Source organism: Danio rerio, chromosome 17 (assembly GCF_052040795.2).
Source record: "Danio rerio strain M-AB ecotype USA chromosome 17, GRCz13ab, whole genome shotgun sequence".
Taxonomy (NCBI): Eukaryota; Metazoa; Chordata; class Actinopteri; order Cypriniformes; family Danionidae; genus Danio; species Danio rerio.
Genome location: NC_141037.1, coordinates 15,982,501 through 16,007,563, shown reverse-complemented (window position 1 = coordinate 16,007,563; position 25,063 = coordinate 15,982,501). Strand labels below are relative to the sequence as shown.

General features: G+C 36.0%; 2 protein-coding genes across 6 annotated transcripts in view; one reads left to right on the top strand and one right to left on the bottom strand.

The window, feature by feature from the left end:
- Positions 1-15,026, top strand: part of nid2a (nidogen 2a (osteonidogen)) — an 80,039-nt gene extending 65,013 nt beyond the window's left edge. For all 4 annotated transcript variants that reach the window (XM_087290196.1, XM_087290194.1, XM_087290195.1 and 1 more), the window contains 8 exons: positions 1,949-2,179; positions 3,401-3,570; positions 3,656-3,785; positions 4,134-4,305; positions 9,245-9,402; positions 11,984-12,107; positions 13,402-13,511; positions 14,555-15,026. In XM_087290196.1, coding sequence (XP_087146322.1) covers positions 1,949-2,179; positions 3,401-3,570; positions 3,656-3,785; positions 4,134-4,305; positions 9,245-9,402; positions 11,984-12,107; positions 13,402-13,510 — 1,094 coding nt within the window. In that variant the 3' untranslated portion in view covers position 13,511; positions 14,555-15,026. The remainder of the gene's footprint in view (positions 1-1,948; positions 2,180-3,400; positions 3,571-3,655; positions 3,786-4,133; positions 4,306-9,244; positions 9,403-11,983; positions 12,108-13,401; positions 13,512-14,554) is intronic.
- Positions 15,027-17,210: 2,184 nt separating this feature from the next.
- The window catches only part of rtraf (RNA transcription, translation and transport factor), an 11,011-nt gene continuing 3,158 nt past the window's right edge, over positions 17,211-25,063 (bottom strand). Inside the window, exons 4-8 of one of the 2 annotated variants that reach the window (XR_015512476.1) lie at positions 23,905-23,985; positions 21,888-21,976; positions 21,534-21,797; positions 18,701-19,902; positions 17,211-17,693 (exon numbers count right to left, since the gene is read on the bottom strand). Coding sequence is in view for 1 of the 2 variants with exons in the window: in NM_200270.2 (NP_956564.2) it covers positions 17,539-17,693; positions 18,701-18,749; positions 21,729-21,797; positions 21,888-21,976; positions 23,905-23,985 (443 nt within the window). In the remaining variant the exon portion in view is untranslated. The remainder of the gene's footprint in view (positions 17,694-18,700; positions 19,903-21,533; positions 21,798-21,887; positions 21,977-23,904; positions 23,986-25,063) is intronic. The other variant, NM_200270.2, reaches the window with a different exon arrangement.

Below are 25,063 nucleotides of genomic sequence, written 5' to 3'. Positions count from 1 at the left end.
TAACATTTTAGGAACGTTCTGACAACCATTCACCACATTTTAGCATCATATATTGGCAACTTCTGCATGAGCAACACATTAAAAACTTGAAAGTCTCGCTCAACATCCAGTGTAGTTATGTTGCTTGTAAATTATGGGCTTTCTAATTTGTTAAGTAGTTTCCCATCATGTGTAAGTAATCAGTGTAATTTGTAGCAGAGCTCGGAGAGTCCAGTCTGGCCTGTGTTCATGCAGATTATAGAGCAGAAGGAAAATGTGAGCACTCTGTGTCAACTCTTCCCACCACAGTTACACCACAGTTCTTCAGATGCCTCCTATTTCATCCTCCTGTATCTTGGGGAAAAAAAAAAAAAAAAATATATATATATATATATATATATATATATATATATATATATATATATATATATATATATATATATATATATATATATATATATATATATATTTAAAATTATTATTTTAATTACTTTTTCAAATATTTCTTTATCTCTAAATTGAGGAATATCACAAAGCTCCTCCCGAATGTAACAATCTCCCTTTCTTTTTTTGATCAATTAAATCACTTAGTCTTTTTAGGGCTAATTTATTTTCTCTTTTGGAAACAACTTGCGAATGTTATTAATAATGGCTCCAAATGAAATGTTTATTATTTATTTGTATATCAAATTGTTTGTACTTTTATTATATGTTTCTGTTTATTTATGCTTCAGATTGTGGGAAGTGTTTCAGGTGGAGTGTGCTGCTTGTTTGTTTGTTTGTTTGTCTTGTTAGGTGTATTTACGTTATGATGTGTTGTATTTCCTATAATAATTTTTTTCTTCTAGAGAAAGTCTTATTTGTTTTATTTTGGCCGGAATATATATATATATATATATATATATATATATATATATATATATATATATATATATATATAGCAATTTGTTTTTTCAGTTGTTTACAGAACAAACCATCGTTGTACAGTGATCTTCCTAATTAACCTAACGTGCCTAATTAACCTAGTTAAACCTTTAAATTGCACTTTAGGCTGAATACTAGTTGTTACAGGTCCCTGGAAGTGTATACCATTTGTATGTTAGAGTTAGTAAGACACTTTGCATCACAAAATGACTCATAAACATATTGGATAAAATAATATACATTGTATAGATACTTAAACTCATTTCACAATAAATAAATAAATAAACAAACAAAAACAAACAATCAAATAACTACATGAAACCTTAATAATTTGTACAGAAATGCTATATTCTTTATCACAAACTGGCTGAATTAAAATTACTGTGTCAGGAGGACAACTCAGTTAAGCATTTACAGTGATACACACAAAACACTCATCAACTCAACACACATAAAATCAAATCACAGGACAAACATCTTTAAATGATTAATAAAATAATCAGTTTAAGCTAATTATTTATACATTACAGCATGTGTATTACAGTTTTATAGGACATTTAATTCATTTAACTAGCCTTAGTAAGTTAATAAGTGAGAGAGACAAGAGTTAAGTTGTTGCTTCACGGTTCCCTTTGTTGTCTGAGGATGCGCGGCAGTCATCATGGTAACTCAACTCTCTCTCAACTGCCACTCAGAATTCAGAAAACGCAGCTAAACTGTTCAGTGCAAACTCACTATAACTTAATTGCATTTGAGTAATTTAAATACAATGTATATAGCCTAATTAACCTAGTTAAGCCTTTAAATTGCTCTTCAAGTTGAGTATTGGTATCCTGAAAAATATCTAGTAAAATCTGATATGTTGTCATCATGGCAAAGATAAAAGGAATCGGTTAGAAATTACTTATTAAAACTATTTTGTTTAGAAATGTGTTGAAAAAAATCTCTGTGTTGAAAAGAACTTGGGGAAACAATAAAAAAGAATTCATATTTAACACGAGGGCTAATAATTTTGACTTTAACTGTATGTTCCTTGTTTCTCTAGTGATAGTTCCTCCAACGCAGCGTCCGGAGAGTGTCTGTGAGCGCTGGAGAGCAAGTCTGTTACAGCAGTATGGAGGTCAGCCAGATTCCCAGCATTATCTACCTCAGTGTGACTCTGCCGGTGAGTTCAACCCAGTTCAGTGTTATGGAGGCAGCAGCTACTGCTGGTGTGTGGACGCAAATGGACGAGAAGTACCAGGAACCCGCTCACATGATGCTGTGAAGCCTGCCTGTGAGTGCCTGTTGATGTGATGAGCATATTTATATATTAGTTTATATTTTTTAATCAGTACAAACTCTTGAAGATACGATAGGTGCATTGGAGAAAATCTGCATGTAAAAATGAGCAAAAAGCAAATCAAATAATAAAGCATGCTATCTTTCATACTTGCTCAAATATTTATTTGTAACGTTTTTTATAAATGCTACCTATAAATGATTGGTCTGGAAACCGAAATATTACAAAAAAATCTTTGAGCAAATGTGAAAGATAGTGTGCAGAATTATTTGTTTTTAGTACAGTGGTTCTCAACCATGTTCCTGGAGATCCACCAGTACTGCATGTTTTGGATGTCTTCTTTGTCTGTTACACCCATTACAGATCTTTCATTCTCTGCTAATAAGCCGATGATCTGAATCAGTGTTTGGTTAAAGAGACATGAACAATGTGCAGAGCTGGTGGTTTTCCAGGAATGTGGTGGAGAAACACTGGCTGCTCTCGAAACCGCCTTTTACTCAGCACTGCATTTAAATTTAAGCGTACTACTCGGCCTATACGTTCTATACGGTATGAATGTAAAAAATTTTGACATGTGGAATTCGGACATACTACATCCACCGTTTTGTCATGGTCACGTGACCTACCTGCGTTCATGAATTCCCTCATGGGGCATTATGGGATAGCGCAGTGTGCATGGAATGCGCACTCCAGAATCTCGCCGGAATTAGCAAGTCATCCGCGTAATTCTCACATACTGACAAACTACTCGGCTCGCATACTGATTTTAGCGTACTATATAGTATGGAAGTATGCGGTTTCGGACGCAGCCACTGTTTTAGTGTATATTTGTATGACATTTCTTTACGTTTTTTCAAGGTTTTGCAATAAATCAAACCACAATACCCAAAACTTACCCCAGACAGGTCAGATGTTTACAAAGACTTTTAAAAATGACGGGGAGACTAGTGGTCACTGTTTCAAGTTATCCAGAGCTGGATGACTTCACAAATGTTGAATATTACAACATTATTAATTATTACAATTTTAACAATATCAACAGCAAGACAACACAATCCGCAGCTGATCCATTCGTTGCTAGTGACATAAAAAAGCGTACTGTGCTTTTTTTTTCCTTGTCAGTGAAAAAGGCGGTGTGGTGCACCTCGTGTTTTTGGAAGGTAAAAGCACGTTCAGTGTGATCGGCCCCTAAAATGATTTTCTTCTATCATCAAGGTATACCTACTGTGGCCTCGCCTACGGTGCACCCTCTCCCACGCCCAGATGTGACTCCGCCTCCTACGGGCACGTCTCTTCTCTACGCCCAGGGCCAGCAGATTGGAGTTTTGCCTCTCAATGGCACACAGATGGATAAGGAGAGATCGTCAGTGCTGCTCGCTTTACATGTAAGACTTGAACACTTTTAACTATAACACTGAAGTCTTACGCTTTATGAAAAACAAATAAGTTCTCTCCTGGCTACACTATCAGGGCTCGATAGTGGTTGGCATTGATTACGACTGCAGAGAAAGGAAAGTATACTGGACAGATCTGGCAGGACGGACAATCAATCGAGCCAGCCTGGATCCAGGATCAGAACCAGAGATCATCATCAATACAGGTATATTTATTTTAAAGAAACAGACACACAGCATTAGTTAGGGTTTAAATCAGTGAATCAATGGGAAGAGCTAAATAGGCTGTGATGTATAAGTGGCTGTTGATCTTTTGTGGAGGCGGAGCTTAGCCACTCTATTACATAATAAAGAGTCACATTCACAACCTTTCATCTTATCAGATTTGCTTCAATATAAGCCATTTTCAGGCTAACCAGACTGTTTTGAGTTTTGAAACGTACAGGATGTTTTTATAGCACAATGACCTCTTCTAATTCAAAAGATCAGGAGAAATGTGATTTTTTAGATCATGCCCCCTTTATTAGTTGATCATTTATATGAATGTTTTGCAGCTCTGACGAGTCCTGAAGGTCTGGCTGTGGATGTGGCCCGAAGGAGATTGTTTTGGGTGGATAGCACACTGGACAAGATCGAAACGGCCAATCTCGATGGAAGTGACAGACATGTTCTGTTCGCCACAGATTTAGTAAATCCCAGAGCGATGATCGTGGACTCGTCTACAGGGTAAGTGCTTCAGGTTGATGACTTCTTTCCACCCCTGACAGTACTAAAACCAAAACTGGAAGTCAGAAACAAATTTCAATTATATTTAAAACTTTAACTTTTCATGAAAATTGCAAAACTAGTTATTTTGTCAGGTATGTGAGTACTAGACTGCGTCGTGACCTGATGGTTAGATTCAATTCAATTCCCAGTCTTGGTAGGAATTGAAAATGTGAGAGTGAATGAACCACTTTCTGAATGAACTAGATAAATGCACTAATCTAGCACAAGTATTGGGCATAAGGAATGCCATGTGATATTGCAGCTTAAAATCATCCATAAACCACCCCCATGCTTCATTCTGGGCATGCAACAGTCTGGGTGGTATGCTTGTTTGGGGCTTTTCCACACAGTTACTCTCCTGGATTTGGGAAAGACAGTGAAGGTGTACTTATCAGAGAACAATACATGTTTCACATTGTGATATATCAAGAGTCACAATATCCAGGATAATGTCAGCATATACCACCAAAAAGGATGAATCACATCCAACAGGAGTAACTGTCTGGGTGCTGTTACTGTTTCGTGTGTGTGTATATGTGCTCACCTGGATGGGTTAAATTTCAGGGACCACTTTTATGTATGAATAACCATACTTGACAAAACTCACTTCACTTCATATGTATAGAGTTTTTGACTGCTCTGGTTTAGTAGATAACATGAAAATGAACAGGATGTAAATATCTCATATTGGCCTCTTGTCAAAATATAGAATAAAATCTATAAAAATGTGTTTACTGAAACGATTAAATGTGATTAATTGCATCCAAAATAAAAGTTTGTTTTGACATAAATTGATATTTATTAGGTATATGTAATACAAACACATATCATGCTCAGCATATATAAGTACACCCCTCTTTTAAATACATATTTTAATAGGAAGCTATACAATATTATATTTGTACATTTAGATTTGATCAGTGCAGAAGCCAATTCTGGAGCTTATCTAACAAAATAACTTATGATAACCATACAAAAACCTAGTATACCCAAATTTATGTTATAGAAAAATATCTTAAGTACAAATTTAAAAAAGAGGAAAAATCAAGTGAAGAAAAAATAAAAACATTTAGCTGAAATTTTGTAGCTTAAATTTTTTATTTATTTTTTTTGCAATATTTTGCTTAAATTTAAATGTAATATCTTTCAATTTCTAAATATGTTTAGTGACTAAAATATTATTTTAATAAATAGATCTGTTTAATAAATCTGTTTTGTTTAAATGCACCAAAATACATTGCCTATATTCACTGAGAAATGGATAAAAATATAAATTTTCTAAGTGAGGTGTACTCCATTACTGTTGTATGCTGAGGACCGTACATGAAAAAAAACTATGCAAAATTTTCTTTTGCATAAATAATTTAATGTTTATTTAATTTGTATCATACAAATATACATTTTATATATCTAAATATGGCGAAACATTTCTTTAAATGTATGCATGTATCTGTAAATTGTATTAAATATTTAATATTCGTAGTACACACACACAGTAATCAATGGTTTTCACACACTTTATTTTTTATTAAATTATTCATGATACATCTTTTCCCAGCACTAGAAAAATATATAATGTAAAAACTAAAAAAATTAGATGAAAATGGTATTTGTTTTATGAATATGAATATCTACATATAATACATTGTGTATTATATACAGTGGAAGTCAGAATTATTAGCATCTCTTTTTTTTTTATATATTTCCCAAATGATGTTTAACAGAGCAGGGAAATTTTCACAGTATGTCTGATAATATTTTTTCTTCTGGAGAAAGTCTCATTTGTTTTATTTCAGCTAGAATATAAGCAGTTCTTAATTTTTTAAAAGCCATTTTAAGGTCAAAATTATTAGCATCTTTAAACTATATATTTTTTTCGATAGTCTACAGAACAAACCATCGTTATACAATAACTTGCCTAATTACCTTATCTTGCCTAGTTAACCTGATTAACCTAGTTAAGCCTTTAAATGTCACGTTAAGCTGTTTAGAAGAGGAAAAATATCTAGTCAAATATTATTTACTGTTATCATGGCAGAGATCAAATAAATCAGTTATTAGAAATTAGTTATTAAAACTTTTTTAAAAATTGCTTTTCAATTCGATTCATCTTTATTTCTATAGCACTTTTCCAATGTAGACTGTGTCAATGTATAGAAGATTATAGTAAATTGAAACTCCGTCTGTCCAGTTTTCACAGTTGAAATTCAATTTAGTTCAGTTCAGCGTGGTTTAATTTTCATTGCTGAAAGTTCAAACACTGAAGAGCAAATCCATCGGTGCGCAGCTCCACTAGTCCCAAACCAAGCAAATCAGTAGCAACAGCGGTGAGGAACAAACTTCGATAATTGAGCAAAGTGAAGGAAAAAAAAACCTTGAGAGAAACCAGGCTCAGTTGGGCACGACCATTTCTCCTCTGGCCAAACGTCTTGTGCAGAGCTGCAGTCTATGCGGCGGAGGCTGGAAGAACGCTGGACGTTCATCTTGGAAAAGCTGCAGATGTGAGTAGGTCACCGGCGGGTGTTCAAGCTGGCCCACGGGATCAATGCGAAGACTCATCTGTCGCTGTGATCCTTTAGGAATTAGTCTCATGCTCTCTGCTCCTTCAGGACCACCACAGCATCTGCTCAGGATACGGCCTGGTCCAGTATTATGGATACATTGGCATCATCTTTTTATAGGTCTTGGATCACATCAATGGTTCTGCACAATCTCTGGAGGCCTCGAGATGAGTGTCCCCAGGTGGAAAAAGAGAATAAAGAAATAAACAGCGTAGCATAATTCCATCCAAACTAAAAGAAATACTAAAGGGAATACTGTGAAAACTTTGTTAGCAAATACTTGGAAATAAAAATACAAATTTCACAAGACTGCTAATAATTTTGCCTTCAGCTGGATCATTTACAAGAATCCTCCAAAACCAGATTTACATGATTAAGGGGCGAGTGAGTAGGCACACAGAGAGAGTGAGGAAGTTTGGATGTGTGAAGGCACAGAAAATGTGAGGGCAAGGCTACAGATTAGCACAGATGTGAGTGTTGTTCAGTCTCAGGGGAAGAACCGCAGCTCCACAAACACGTCCATCTGCAACATCTGGATTCAACGTGAGAATAGCTGCTAATGTGTTTGTTTGTGCTGCTTTTTGTGCTACATGCTAGTAGGTATTTTTGGCGTCACGCATAAATGCATGCATGCACAAATAATCAATAAATTATTCAGGCCATCTGGGATGGAGTCCGGTGGATTACTTAAGAATTTTATGAAACATCTATTTAATTTTACTAGCAGTTATGAAATGAATTGTTTGCTGCCTCATTTTGTATATTTTATTGTGATTTCGTGCTTGGCCATACTAAAGAGGGATATAATCAATACAATTTACAATAATAAATGTTTTTTGTTGTTTTTTTTTTTTTTGAATGATTCAGCTTATCCATAGCAAGTCCAGACGAGTCTTTATTTACAAACTGAGGGATGGAGTTTTATAGGGCTTAATTTGAAACATCTTGTTTAAATCAATGCTAAATAGAGCAGAGTGCTTTTGTATGTTTTTCTATTTAGGAAAACATGAATTTCATGCCTTGGGATCTATCAGACTGTGAGCCATCCAGCCAAGCATGGAAAAAGCTTAATGTCTCTCAGTTTAATGCAGTTTATCTGAAACTTTGGGTTTACTTATTTAAAAAATGTGTGTGTGTGTGTTGCATCTGACTTCGATTCATTTACATGCAAACATGGTCAGTTGTTATGTTTAGTTCTAAGGATTAGCAGAGTTGAAGATGCTTTGTATATATATATATATATATATATATATATATATATATATATATATATATATATATATATATATATATATATATATATATACTCTTGCCTGCCACTTTATTAGGTACACCTGTCCAACTGCTCGTTAATAATCCTAATCAGCCAATGACATGGCAGCAGCTCAATGCATTTAGTCATTCAAACCGAGCATCAGAATGGGGAAGAAAGGTGATTTAAGTGACTTTGAACATGACATGGCTGTTGGTGCCAGATTTCAGAAAATACCTTGTTGATGCCAGAGGTCAGAGGAGTTAGACTGGTTCGAGCTGATAGAAAGGCAACAGTAAATCAAATAACCACTCTTTACAACCAAGGTATGCAGAAGAGCATCTTTGAACACAAAACACGTCCAACCTTGAGGCAGATGGGTTACAGCAGCAGAAGACCACAACGGGTGCCAATCCTGTCAGCTAACAACAGGAAACTGAGGCTACAATTCACACAGGCTCACCAAAATTGGACGATAGAAGACTGAAAAAATGTTCCTGGTCTTATGAGTCTTGATTTCTGCTGCGACATTCAGATGGTAGGGTCAGAATCTGGTGTCAACAACATGAAAGCATGGATACATCCTGCCTTGTATCAATAATTCAGGCTGGTGGTAGTGTAATGGTGTGGAGGATATTTTCTTGGCACTCTTTGGGCCCATTAGTACCAATTGAGTACCGTGTCAACACCACAGCCTACCTGAGTATAGTTGCTGACCTCTGCAGCAATAAAACTGAAGTGTGATAAACTGAGAAATGTTTCTTTTTTAATTTGGGGGGTCGACATGTAATTGAAATAGTATCAAATATTGCAATATATAGCAGAAAATCACAGTATTTTATAAGTATCGTGCTGATATTGTATCATTAAAAATGTTATTGATATTGTTTACATGCCATGTCCCATTAAAAGAAAAGCTTCCAGTAAGGAAACGTGGATGTTTTTTGTGGGACATTGTGATATATTGAGGTGTGCGAGGGTAGAGGGGAACCTCGAAATACAAACTGTGTTAACAATATAAATGTCAGGTTTATTTGAGTTATCAGTTACAATGTCCTTACCAAAAAGCATAATCTTTTCACAGAACCCTCTACTGGACTGACTGGAACCGAGAGGCTCCTAAAATCGAGAGCTCTTCTGTGGATGGGCAAAACCGAAGGGTTCTGGTACAGGAAGGCATAGGACTGCCGAATGCCTTGACCTACGACTCCACCATGCGTCAGGTCTGCTGGGCCGATGCTGGTATGGATGATTACGCACATCACATTTTATGTTCCACTTTGTGCCTGTTGCAGTGTATTATCATCATGTACAGTTGAAGTCAGAATTATTAGCCCTTATGAATTATTTGCCCCTGTATAATTTTTTTCCCCAATTTCTTAACATAATAGTTTTAATAACCAATTTCTAATATTACATATATATATATATATATATATATATATATATATATATATATATATATATATATATATATATATATATATATTAGTGCTGTCAATCGATTAAAAAAATAACTAATTAATCGCACTTTTTAAAAAAAATTAATCGCGATTAAATATGGATTTAATATGGATTATAATATCCATATTGTATAAATATTATGGTCACTATAAGCCTACATCATGCTGACGATCAAAAACACAATGTCATGATATCTCATGCGCTTGTCTTCTGACCGAGTGCATCTTAAAATACATGAATGATCCCTCATAGATCGTAAGAAGCAGACATTCTTTATAATTTGTAAAATAAAGACTTGCAGGTTAAGGAAACAGCATAGGAATTTGCCGCGGCCGTGGTGCAGATTAAAAGTTAAAAAAGTATATTTATATGGACAGATAGGTAACTAGATAGAATAGACAGGAGTATATTGATCTGTGCCCCGCTGCAGAGTGCAGACTATAGACTGTAAAATATATGGACGTAGTATCCGTGACGTCACCCATAGGTTTCTAAAGAGCGCAAAAGAAGCCACAAGTAGGCGCGGCCAACCGTCGCCATTTTGTTCGCGCGTCATCACACCCACGGCGGGATACCAAACAAGGGCAAAGAGGCGGAGAGTGAGCGGAGCTACAGACGCATGCTGCATTTTGCTTGGACCTGGTTCATACACCTGGTTTACTTTGGGAGAACGCTTAATACTTTATCACTTGTGACTCGTTTGTATTCTGACCACTTGTGCTTGCTTGTACACTATATCAATTAAGTGTTTAGTCTTTTAAAACACTGCTGTAATACATTGAGCTACTAAACATTGTTCTTATGACGTTTCTCAACAGGAGGAAAACGCGAATTACATCCAAACACCTCAGATATAGTCTGTGTTAGTTAATGTAAGACTATTAATGAAATCCAGCATAACACTGTATGACAACGCTTCAGATGACTGTTCTAGAGCCCACAGCTAATCAATTTGACAGATTCTGGAGTGCATTACAGCTCTAAATATAAATATAAACGATAAATGATCTTAAATAAATCAAATACATGTATAGAGATGGTATATAAGTATATAACTTTACTCACATGGGAAACGGAGGCCACGTGAACGGTTTGTGAGCACAATTAAGTGCATTCAGCATGACATTCCATCAAATAATTGTAGGAAACAAGTCCAAAAGGCAGTCGACTGTGTAAAGCCACATAAAACAACACAGAAATATGATAAATATGCCGAGTTCAGTGGCTAATCTGCCGGATTCAGCTGAGGTGACGTGACGGCGACCAACGAGACCTAGCTGTCACTCAAGTGGCCACGCCCTTAATTATGCAAACTTAATATAACTTAATATAAAGGAAACGGATGAGTTATAAAAAAATTCACCCCCCTCACAGTTGTCATGAAGGGTAATATTAGCTGTATTAACCAAAATCTTTTTTTGTACCAGGCTGTAAACACCTTTTTTTCTGCTGTAAAGTTGGCCATTCTAAATGTGGGCTCAATTGAAATTTGCTCTGTTTTGGAGCCAGGAGCGGCTAAGACTAGCGGAATTTCGGATGAATTGCAGTTTTAGTTACTTCCGTATTGACTTCCTGAGAGAGAGCGGGAAGTTGCCGCTTGGTGCAGACAGACGCAAAAGCCTGCTCTCCCACAGCGCGGACTGGCATGTAAGAAACAGGCGGGACTCTGCTATTCTGACGAATACACACCAACGTTACACAGAGCCCAACATGGAAGTTTGTGATTGGGTCAGCCCAATGTCAATAAAGAAAAGAACCAATGGGCTGCAGATTATGTCACACGGCTGCTTTCTCCGGAAAAGAAACATCTTACTTTCAGAGCGTGACAGCTCGCAGCACCGTCAATCACTCAGACAGAAAGACATGACAGTCTGCTGAGTGTTTTATAGGCCGATCAGATCATAAGCAGGAAAAACAGGAAAAAAATAAATAAAATGCGTTAATTGCGTTAATTTTTTTTACTCGTTAACTATTTAAAATTAATCGCATGCGTTAACGCGTTAATTTTGACAGCGCTTATATATATATATATATATATATATATATATATATATATATATATATATATTGCTTAAGAGTGCTAATAATTTTAACCTTAAAATTGGTTTTAAAAAAATGTAAAACTGCTTTTATTTTAGCCGAAATAAAACAAATAAGACTCTTTCCAGACGAAAAAAAATTATAGGTAATATTGAGAAAAAACTCCTTTCTCTGTTAAACATCATTTGGGAAATATTTGAAAAAGAGAAACAAATCTCGCAGGAGGGTGAATAATTGTGACTAACTGTACATCTACGCTACATGATAACAAAATAACTGAGCGCCACTGATAAGCTGCTTTTTTTTTTGTATTGGACAGGAACCAAGCGTCTGGAGTGTATTTCACCAAACGGGACAGGCAGACGCGTGATCCAGAGTAACCTGAACTACCCTTTCAGCATGGTGTACTTCGCCAATCACTACTACTACACTGACTGGAGGAGGTAAAGAAGCACAACACCAGTAATAACTATATTTAAAGCAGGTCCCACAGTTCAGTCGTATGTCATTTAAACAATGCAAACATTAGAGCAACAGGATTTAGGGTGTACTTACACTATGTACAGTTGCAATGAACCGGGCCAAAGCACGCTTGTCCCCACTCCTGTCTCCCCCGATGACTCGCACTCACATTGCATTCGATTGAGCGTGCTTACGTCATTGATGATGCGCTGTTCAGTAAGAAGTGCTCTCGCTCAGCACAGCGGAGATTTCTTCAGTTATATGGTTTTAGTCGTTTGATATGCAGTGACGCAGTCAAATATTTCACTGAACAGATCAGCCACTTTTGACGCTCATAAACAATCATTAAGTACTCGTGCTGCAGGAATTAGGAGGTTTGCTAAAGGTGCATCTGTTGTACAGTAAGGGGTTTGCGTCTTTAATAATCTCTGACAGTTTGTGTTCATTGAACAGTAAGAATGATTTATAGATCCATATGAAACAGTCCCTTAAAAGTCACGTCTCGTCTTCAGTTTCAGTACAGCGTCAAAGCCCAAGTGAACCGCGCTCTGGCACACCTCTTCCAACCTGGCCAGGGCCGGCCAAGTGAACCACGTCTGTGCCCAATTCAGAGCACTCACACTTGTCAAACGATCCAGGAATTTTTTCGTTTGTCACGGGGGGCATGCATGAAATGTTCGTGAATGAAAGTGAAAGTGCCAAACTGCAGTTAAAGTCAACAAATCAAAAATGAAAGACCTGAAATAACATGAAACTCCGGAGGAAATGTGGATAGCGCGGTGAAGCAATGACGTTAATCGAATTATGTGCTATAACATTAAAGGGATCATAAAAGGAACATTCAAAAAGTAACTCATGTAAACATCTTAATCACATTATTGTCTTATTCACATTAAGGCAAATAATTTAATTACCAATGTCCATGTAAATGAAGTTAATGGCTCAGATGATTTGTTCAACAACAGATTGGTTTATGATGAAAGCACTACAGTGTTGGTCTAAAATGCACAGTTATTCCATCCTGGCTTTGTTTGTAACCATTTTAGTTCTAAAAACCCAGAAATAAACAATGCAACTCATGTAATATTAGCTTGTTGAACTGTATAAACTCCTATAAAAACATCATGATGGCCTTAATTAAAATTACGTTCATGTGTGATATTGCTATAAGCGGTACTCTTGCTTGTGTGATATTTGTCGAATATATCGGCCTGCCTAATTGAGTGTTCATCAGTGAAATGACCTGATATTATATTCTCGTCTGTGTTGTTTCAGGGACGGAGTCATCTCTCTAGGTCGAGATAACCAGTTAACAGATGAGTACTTACCTGATCAGAGGTCTCATTTGTATGGTATCACAGTCGCCCCTCCACAATGTTTATAAGGTACGTACAGACTTCTGTGCCAAAGTATACAACTCTCTTGATTTTTGCTTATATAAGGCTCAAAGGGGTTTTTAAGCTTACATTTTCTTTTCTTTTATTACGATAACTATCATACATTTTTACCATGATTTACAGACACTTGCTAAAATTTATATAACAAAAACATCTTGTCAGGCTTATTAAGAACCAGAATGATGATTTACGTATTAAAATACTTGTTTCAATATTTCAGTTTCACCTCCTTCAAACCCATACTTGTCAACATTGGGATGTGAAAATAAGGGATATGCCCACCATAATATTTATTAATATATTTATAGCTAAACTGTGCAGGACACCGGCCCTCCAGGACTGAGTTTGGACACCCCAGATCTAAGCCAACTGTTTCAAACTTTTTAAAAACGATTTCAATTATTTAGACTTTTAAACGAGGCTTTCTCAAGCCACTATAAAGTTTGTCTACAAACTGTACTTTTCTAGTTTTAAATGATGTTGTGTATTTGAATTGGTGCAGGTCAGAATAAGAGTACGCGGTTTCAATTTGAACCTAAATATATCTGCTATGCTAAATGATGGATTCTGTTCCCATATTTTGGCATTTTCAAAAAACTTAGACTTGCATTTCACTTCACTTGCATTTTTTTGTGCTTTCTACTTGTGTACATTCATGCAGATACACTTAAAAGCCCATCACGTTTGTGTAGCACAGAGTCTTTGACCTCTTCCAGCAAATAACAGGATGAGATTTCAGGCATGAGCTGTCAAATACAGGCATTTAGGAGAAAAGTACAAGGCACCTGCTTCCAAATCACTGTAGTTTGACAGAGGCGATGAAACACTGCTGTGGCTCCGCTACTTCAAAGCATTTCAGATCTTTACAGACCAGAAAACAGTCAAACAAGATGAGAGTAAGTGTTTGTGTGTCTCTGCAAGTGGATGAAAGCAGGCGGTTTACACGTGTTGAAAATGAAATGTTAAAATATTTGTCTGAACTTGGCTTTTCTGTTAAGGATTTCTGATGTGGGTCCTGTTTTGTGTTGCAGGGAGATGCTAATGACAGAGCCAGCTTTACATGGTGCTATTTTTGGCTGAGTGTTTGGAGAGCTTGTGAGAATCACAGCCGAGTCGTGAACCAAAGAGAAGGTTAATGGAAGAAAGCGCAAGTCTTGATAAACGCCACCGTCAATGCCAAAGTGCAAATTTACAAACGTGAAACAGCGTGAATATTTTCTCAAAATAGTTTTGTAAATTTGTTTTATACCTCATTTCTTTCTACTGTACTTTTGTATGTGACTTTTTGTTTAAAAAAACTAACAAATAAAAAAAACCGTAAGAGATTAGTTGTGTCCTTTTTACGTTTAGGAAAAATAAAACAGTATTTGGGTGGAAAAATGTTTTGTTAGTGAAACTGCTTTGAACAACCAAAATGGGCTTTTACCAAAGTTAATGTTTTTAATCCTTTTATCTTTTGTAAAATGTGATATTTATAACAATAAAATGTGATTGACAACTTTATGGCTGATTGTGTTGTTTAGATACATTAGAAGGTTTTCGAGTTTTCATTCGAATGTGTTGCGAATTTGATCACAAAAATCCCCAAAAAAGTGATTTAGGTGCGTTTTCATCAAGTTTTTAGAGTGGTTAACTGTAGTATTGGTAACCTAGTAACCAACAGTAAACAAGCCAAGCATAATGAAGACAGCTGATCAGACATGGGCGTGTAATGTTTGCTAAAAGGCTGATTTCTACTTCTGCGGCGAGTGATCGACGTGACCCACGATGCCTGCCTTGCGCATAGTCATGCATTTATACTTCTGCGTGCTGTTTGTGTTGCTCTGCAATGTCCCTTTCGAAACACTAGCTAGCAGTAGATTTTATGTTCCTCTGTGTCGAGTTTCTCTGCGGGTCTTTTTTTCTGAATGCTACAAGTAGCTCAAACTCTCTCATTCAGAGGCGGGAACTGGTGGACGTGCAACAATTTTATCATTAGGTTTACCACAAAACCAAAGTATTTATCTGGAGCTCCTTCACGGGACTCGACACATGTAAACAGTCGCTCCATCAAGCTCACTCGCTCCATCAATCACTTCCGGGGCTTGATTCCTCTAGGCCAGCCGTAAGCCTTTTTTGGCCCTCTGAATATTTTGGGCCAAAGCGAGCCAGCTGGGGGCGGAGTAAGAGTCTGATAAAGATGGTGTGCTGCCACTACAATAGTTTTCTGATTGTGCACGAGTAGGCTACATGCTCCAAAAATAAATATAAGGGGAAGATAAAACTTAGCTACTGGTCAGTTCAAGAGATTCCATAAAACACCTTATAGGCAAGGGGTCTTATTTTTTGCTTAAGATCGCCCTCATGTTTCGCTTTTACATTTAAGGTTGTTGCATAAATTAATAGTTTTTATTGAAGTGATATTTCATTGCTGTATCTTTCATGTGGTGTAAAGAAGATTATGCACTATTGAAACATCAAAGACACAGCAACCAGTAACAGTCGGTTGGCGAGTAAACAAATACAATACAAAACAATACAATTAATGAAAATCAAAGGCCTATGGCTATTACAGTAACGTGTAATTAGCTTGTTTCGGTTGTCTCCATTTTGATCATTTCGTGATGATAATGAGGGTGTGCTTTAGCTGCCTGATTCTGATTTGACTTTTTCTTCCCTCTGAAATTGGGCAGGATGCATGACGTTTGATTTGGGGGGCATTCTAGGGGCAGGGTTTGCAGGCTATTGGCCCGACAGTGGAAACGCGTCATGATTTCGGCCTCTCGCCCGATTCACACAGGGCTTCAATTTCAACACTTGTTGGAGGGCGTGTCTGAAGTTGGGGCTAACACGATCGTCATAGCAGCGCCAGCCAATGAAACAAGTCCGCTATCAGCTACTGTCTGAGCTTTGAAGTTCGCATAAATGGATTTGATTGGCTGACACTTCCGTTAGAACTTGAAAGGTTGAGAAATTCCCAACTTCTGCAGGAGCAACGCCGCTTAAGTAGTGCCGACGGACCCACAATTCAGTTCAGCAACGCTTGACGTAAGACAGTCTAAATGAATAGGAAGCGTTGACCTCAAGCTCCTGGGCTATTGGCCTGGCCTGATTAAAAGCCCTGGCTCACACTGGCCTGACAGTGGAAATGTGGCTAAAGTCCTAAGCAAGCTTAAAAACTTTAGTGAACTAAGGGATTTTATTATAAATGTGTCGTTCCATCACTCATTTCTCAAGTGATACTTATATGCACATTATCACGGGGATTAAAACCCAGCTACTGAGATTATACTGTGCTTTTTAGTTGTTTAAATTTCATTTTTCCATTTGAATGTTTTTGTATTTTTGTGTAACGTAAAAAATGTTTCATGCCCAGACTAATCGCTTCACTTCGTAAGACCTTTGCGTATCGTCAGAAGTCACACATATTACTATCAGTTTCCCTGAATGTTATGTTCACTCTCACAATAACACTAGCTATTGACTTGAATTTCATGAATCACCAAGTACCACAATTTCACCTAAAGCAAATCTTTAAATGTCCTACATAAGAAAAAACTGTTACGTTTGATGGCCTGAGCATGACTAAATCAACAGCATTTTTTAATTTATTCTGTGTGTGTACACACCATCTCTTTATATACAGTAAATACACTGTCTGGATTTCTTGCTCTGGGGCAAGACAAACTTACAGTCAACCATAACATGTTTCTGTGTTGAATTAAGGTTTATTGTGCAACAAAAACATACAGTCCAACTGTTTTTTATATGGTAACCGATGTAGCATTTTAAGTGCCTCCACATAAGGCTTACAGTTACAATGAAATTAAATTTTGCAATAAATCTTTTTGCTTTTTTTTTTTTGACAGGGCAAAGCAAATATGCAATAATGAAAACAAATAGTCCAGTTTGGCATTCCCACAAAAATGCCTTGAATTCCGACAGAATATCTGCGGTCTGGTAACTGAAAACAAGCATATTTCACAGAGCACGTCTGATGGAGAGGATCTGTTTTACAAGGTCCAGGCGGATGTTTTTATCTGCCAACCTTTCCGAGGCGATGATCTGTCTTGGGGTCTGCGATGATGGCCTGAACTGCGACGATGGCTTCATTAATCTTGGTCTGTAACTCTCTGAGCTCCTCAATATGAAGCAAACGAAGAATTTGGGCTGCTTCATTCAGAGTAGCGTCTGTAACAGGAATAGAGTCATAAATGAAGACGGATTAAGGCAAACAGAACTAAAACAATCAAGATAAGTGGACAGAATTGCGTGTGTACACTGCAAAAAATGCTTTTCTTACTTAGATTTTTTGACTTGTTTCTAGTCCAAATATCTAAAAGTTCCTAAATCAAGAAGAATTTTCTAAACAAGCAAAACATATTGTCTTGTTTTGAGAAATATTATGCCAATATTAAGTCAGTTTTTCCTTAAAACAAGCTAAATAATCTGCCAATGGGGTAAGCAAAATAATCTTATGTCAAAAGAAAAAACAAGATTAATTTGCTCACCCCTTTGGCAGATTATTTTGCTTGTTTAAAGGAAAAACTGTCTTAATATTGGCATATTCTTTCTCAAAACAAGGCAATATGTTTTGCTTGTCTAAAAAATGCTTCTTGATATAAGAAATTTTAGATATTTAGACCAGAAACAAGACAAAAAATCTAAGCAAGAAAAGCATTTTTTGCAGTGTAGATAATTAAAATGACCTTTTATATGCTTTTATTTCATATGGTCACAATTTAGGTGTCTATTTGCAGCGTTGTGTTTAGACTTGCAGCGCTTGTTATAACCAATCGCGTACATTTATGTTGAGCTTAGAAACGCTGTAGCCAATCAATGACTTAGATTTGTCGCAGCTGTGTGCACATCTCTGACAGGATTCTGAACCGTCGCGAAACTTTCGCCACAAACAACTAAAAAAGCTGATACGAGAGTACGGAAACCACGTAAGAAATCATAACTTTGACCTTTTATAGAGTAATTTTGACATAGTATGTTAATTTCGTTCATAACGTTGCTCTTACAAAGGTAACATTTGTTTATGAAAGCAAATACCGCTCGTAACGTTCATTTCTGACCTCGAATTAAACACCTTCTTTGTGCTACCAATCTCTCTTCTCAAGTCAACAGAACTTAAATGATATAATCCTGTCCTAAAAAAGATGAAAGCAACATAAGAAGATTTGTAAACCTACCTCCGGTGTCAAATCCTAATATATGCTTATCAAGGGTGACTGGTAAACCCTACAAAAGGACAAACAAGTGTGTTAAAAGGTGCACTTCAATTCAAAATTCGGTTAGTAATATAAAAAAGAAACACTTATTAGTTTTATTCACCCAGGGTGATTTTAAAGTGATCAAATATTACAAATGGCATACTAGATTTCATTTCAAATAAATGCTATTCTGTTGAACTTTCTGTGAGACCTGTAAATTAATTTTGCAATGATATTAAAAACCACAACCATTTTCAAAATTGATGTTTCTTGAGCAACAAATTAGCATATTAGAATCATTTCTGAAGGATCATGGGATGTTGGGATGCAGACTGGAATAATGCTGAACATTACTAAAAATTATTTCACATACTGGGATAACAGTATTTTAATCAAATGGTGAGCATCAGGAAAGAATCCCACCTTTAACAGTAATTTAGATAAGTAGATAAGGCAAGGGACGATAACAGTTTTTAAAGTATACTACGGTTTGAAAAAGTCAATGGTTTAAAACTGACAAATCTTTCTGTTACACCATTAAAATATATCCAAACATGCTGTTTTAAATTGTAAAGTAATCCGTGTTTTTGAAATGAATAAAAACAGCAGAAGTCCATAATTTAATGTATTTAGCCTGACATGTTTACTGATCCAAAATATTTTAAATGTTTCTTAAAATAAAATAGTGTTCAAAGGGGGAAAAAAGTTTTAGTTTTTTTACCCAGACATTTGAAAAGAATATATCTTAGAGCAGAAATCACAATATTGTGAAACCGTGATATTTTTATCCAAGGTTATCGTATCGTCAGAATCGTATACCAGCCCATAATATAGATATAAATACCTTTATGATCACAGGAATAAAATACATATTCAAAAATGAAAAGTTCTTCTAATCACTAAATATTAATTTCACATTAGTTCTGGGATAACCCTTTGTAATCAAATGTAGCCTTGGTTGGCATAAAAAAACTGCATGTAACATTTATTTAGCTTTCTAGATGGTGATGCTGCAGGTAGCGCTGTCGCATCACAACAAGAAGGTCGCTGGTTCGAGTCCTGGTTGGTTTCTCCCTGTGTTCATGTGGGTTTCCTCCAGGTGCTCCGGTTTTCCCAACAGTCCAAAGACATGCGCTATAGGTGAATTGGGTAAGCTAACTATTCTAGTCATGTCCTGGGGCCTGTTTCAGAAAGGAGGTTCAAACAACTCGGAGTTTAAACTTGAACTCTGAGTTGATTTACCAAGAGATTAAAAACTCAGAGTTTTCGGTTTCAGAATAGCTGATCTGAGCTGGGTCAATCAACTTTGAGTAGACCAACTCAGAGTTAAGCGCGCACACCGGGACTTTAAAAAGGCATTATCAATGGAGTGCAGACATTACGAGTGACTATGGCAACATCTTAAAAAAAAAAGAGATCACCATTTCTTTCTCCGGCTGAACTTGATCTGCTCATGCAAAGTTATAGCAAATATAAGTGTATATATTTTAAAAGAAGCAACCATCAGTGAAACAGAGACAGTTAGCCTGGGAAAACAGCTGCTCAAGTCAATGCGTAATTTTTAATTTTAAGTATTTAAACATATAACATAAGTATAATAAAATAAGTAATGTAATGTGTGACATTTATACTTTTTTCTAAACTTTTATACACTTTTATCAGTTTTAATAGATTTAACAGCGCACTTGTTGTGTGTCTGCCTTTTTACTGATCAAGTGATAGAAGTTTAGAACATTAAGAAGGTAATCAGTAATAAAATAATTTTTAGACAGAATAATAATCCCATTAATCTAGTAACAGTGCATGTCGAAGGTTAAGCTAATTATTTATGAAAAAAAGGATAAGCCTCGTACGTGACTTCTGTGTGTGACAAAAATGTAGGCAATAGCCATGTTTCCATCAAAATATAGGCTATTACATAAATTTGTGCAAAACTGGAATAACGCCTAAAAATAAAGCAGCGTTTTTATCCAAACAGTCGAAGAGAACACAATCGTCACTTCCTGATTAACTTGCGCCTAATATCAACAGTAAAAACAGAATTTACTGCGGTCGAAGAAGCTGCGTCAATGATTTTTTTATTTAATTAATGTACTTGCGCCTCAGAATACAATTGACAAACAACGAACACGTGGGGGCGTTTGAAGCCAGACGCGGAGATCTTGACACACTCCAGACGCTCGGAGGTAATTAATAATATACACTAATACTGAAACAGTTCAGGCATTTTAGAATGACTAAAACAACATTTAAAATGTTCTGCAGCGTGCTCAGTCTGATGGTTTGTCCATTCACACACATTTTCATCATCATCTCTAACAAACCTTTTTTTAATGTACATACTGTAATTTGTTAAGTGCACTTCGTAGTTTATGTACATCTTATCAAATAAAAGTTTAACCTACTCAGTTATGCACATGTTTAATTATGCGTATTTTCAAAAGTTATGTGAATCACGACGTATCCATCAATCGTTTTTATGCACATCTCCAAAATGAGCTCTAAAATAGGTGTGTGGAAATGTAAGACTAATGCGAGAAATACGCTTCATCTTTAAAAAAGGGGAGAAGACCGACAGAAACTCAGAGTTTAGGGAATAAAAACCTGCTCTGGACCAGGTTAGATTCACAGAGTAAGTTACCACAGTAACTGACTCTGAGTTAAAGTTACCTCTCTTTCAGAAACAGGCTTGACTTACCCTGATTTCTTGAGTTTGACAAACCTGCCATTTTGAAACGGAAAACCCAGAGTTTCTCTCATTTCAGGGTTAAAATACTCTGAGTTTTCACTTAACCTCCTTTCTGAAACAGGCCCCTGGTCTTCCAGGTTGGGAATTAAGCGTTGAGCTAACGACCCACCTCATAACAATTAGATGTTACGAAACACTACCATGGTGCGGCTAAATATCAACTTCGATATAAACAGTCCTGGGAGTAAGCAAGCAAGGATATAAATATTTTTGAAGAAGTCTAAATAGTTTCCTTTTAGAAAAAAACACTGTGTTTACCTCTTTTGCTTGACTGGCCTTTGCAATAGCATCAGGGGTTAGACGTTCCTGTACAAGGATCTTAATGGCCTGTAGTGACAAATATAACAGAATAACATCACTTCAAACTTTCCTGAAACATACCAACATTCATAAAACTGACAAAATGAATATACTTACTTTAAGCATCACCAAATAGTCATCATGTCGCTGAATTTTAAGAAGATTTGCAAGAGCCAAGACACCAGCCTTAAAATCTGGATTGTTACCTGAAGGGGGAAAACACTTTAATTTGAATCCAGCAGACAGTTAAAACATATTTACCCAATGCACAACTCTAGCTTGAAACAAATTAATTAGTTTAAATACTGATTATGAGAAAGCATGATCTCTGAAAATACATTTCTGAATTTAGCAGATTCAATTTTACTTACAAAAGAAGAACAAAACAATGTTAAATATTTTATATGTACAGTGTTAATAGGAAAAGTCCAACATTGCAGAACATCATATCTTGATTCCCCAACCTCCAACCCCCAGTAATGATTATTTTTCATATGGCTTAATAATTTAAAAACAAGCGAGTGGCGTTTTGAATGCTATATTGAATGAATGACTTAAGTGTTTCAATCAAAATCAGATTCATTCATGTCTGTAACATGGCAATGTTGCTTTGAAATGCAAAAATGACCTGCTTCAGCTTTGTTTAAACCATTTTCATCAGTAAAAGAGAGAGAAAACAGACAATACTGTGTCCAAAATCTCTTTTGTTAAACAATAAAATGTTTTATATATATATTAGTAGTAGCCCAGTTAATAGCCCATTCAATTAAAATTATAAAAAGAGCAAAAAAGGACCAAAAAGATTTGAAATTGTTGATTTTTTTTTTGCCACAATATCTCATTAATTGAAATGTATTATTCCATTTCAAAACATTTCAGACTAAAATATTATTTTAATACATATACACTCAACTGCCACTTTATTAGGTACACCTGTCCAACTGCTTGTCAACGCAAATTTCTAATCAGCCAATCACATGGCAGCAACTCAATGCCTTAAGGCATGTAGACATGCTCAAGACAATCTGCTGCAGTCCAAACAGAGCATCAGAATGGGGAAGAAAGGTGATTTAAATGAATTTGAACGTGGCATGGCTGTTGGTGACAGAGAGGCTGGTTGGTGTATTTCAGAAACTGCTGATTTACTGAGATTTACATGCACAACCATCTCTAAGGTTTACAGAGAATGATACAAAAATAGAAAATATCCAGTGAGCGGCAGTTCGGTGGGCGCAAATGCCTTGTTGATGCCAGAGGTCAGAGGAGAATGGCCAGACTGGTTCCAGCTGATAGAAAGGCAACAGTAACTCAAATAACCACTCGTTACAATCAAGGTATGCATAAAGTGCATCTCTGAATGCAAGCACCAACTGCGTGATGCTATAATGTCAATATAAACCATAATCTCTGAGAAACATTTCCAGTACCTCGTTGAATATATGCCACAAAGGATTAAAGCAGTTCTGAAGGCAAAAGGGGGTCCCGATACAATTAAGGTGTGCCTAAAAAAGTGGCCAGTGCGTTTAATAATCTGTTTTGTTCAAATGGACTGAATTATATTATCTATATTTATAAAAAATTTAATAAAAAAAATCTTTTTAAAATAGGATGTACTCATTTATGCTTGGGTATATATGGCTATGATTTTTACTTTAAATTATAGCTTCATTCTAACTGTATTCTAATACCTATTAATGCTCAATGAATACTTCTGGTCTTTCATGACCGTTTTTTAAGGAAACGCTACATTTATTTGACAATTTACAAAATGTTACCATGGAAAGCCCTGACTTTTGATCATCTGACTGAAACCAACTACTAGAGCAAGACTATAATAAAGCAAAACATCAACAGCCCAGCCCAATATTTCCACAGACTGATCCCTGTCCTCCCTGTGTGTCATTATTCAGTTGACATCTGGACGGTTCCTCCAGCTGTGGGTCAGTGATTCGCTTCAGCCCACTCATTGTGGGTTGTGGAGAGATGTGGAGTGATGTGGGTGTGTAATCAGTTGCTTCAGACATGCTCAGAAAACCACTTTGAGCGATCATGCTGGTTTCTTTAATCAGCCTCCTCGGTCTCATAACAACAGGACTGGAGTCTGGAAAGATGTTCGGGGGAGGGAAAAACTCACTGTCCAGATTAATTAACGGGTCTGCAGACTTCTGCACATCATTGGTCTCCGTCACAGGTTTGCAGTTTCGATATTTCTCCACTGTGGGATGCAGAATAACAGAAGCGGTCAGTGCAATGAAAACAAAGTGTTTGAAGTTGTCAAAATTGTTTGGTTGAGGATCTAGGAATATTTTACTCAAGGAATTTCTGAGGTTAAAATGAATCAGGATTGCGCAATTGAATAAATGTGTGGAGCAGCTGGAAAATGGGCATTTTACTGCAAAGCTTGCTAAGATTGCCATCTAGTGGCCTGAGATTGAATTACTTTCAAAAACAGAGAAATCTGAGTTTGCCATATCAGCTTCTCTGGCTATGTCATGGCAGAAAACAAAAACCAATTTACCACATTTTAAAAATATAATTTTACTAAAAATTTATAAACATATTCTAACAATTCAAAAGTCATCAACAACAAATAATACACAAGATAAAATACATAAATAACAATAATAATGATGATGATAATATATAAGATCAAACTAAAACTGTTTTTTAGACTTTACTTTTTGATATATATATATATATATATATATATATATATATATATATATATATATATATTTATTCATTTTAGAAGAATTTAAATTTTAAAATATTTCATTTAAAGTCTCCAGATAAAAAAAAGTTGTCTGACAACATTACAAACAGGCCATTCCACAATAATCTGTTGAACAGTTTGGTTTCTGTTGCAATATTGACATTTTGGGGGTTCGTTTGGAGTAAATGCTCATGTGTGAGTTTTGTGTGTCTAACACGGAATCTTCTGTAAACCATGTTGTCATGTCTTCAGTTTTATATTTTCTACTCATTCCAGGCTGAAGTTTTTTTTTTTGAGCACTGATCCCATATTTAAAAGGTCAGAGTAAGCATGTTATTATTTGTGACTGATGTCCAGTGGACAAAGGAAGTGCATTTCATACACAATGGTAATTCAAAGTGCTTTACATAAACAGGAACAAAAGAAACAAGCATAAGAAAATAAAAAACAAATAATAAAAATGATTTAATAACGGTCAGGCTTGCTTGGTTAATTAACAAAGGTTACTTTGTGCTTTTTGACAGTAAATAAATAAATGTTCATGAAGTGCTAAACAGACTACCAGTTAAATATTATGGAT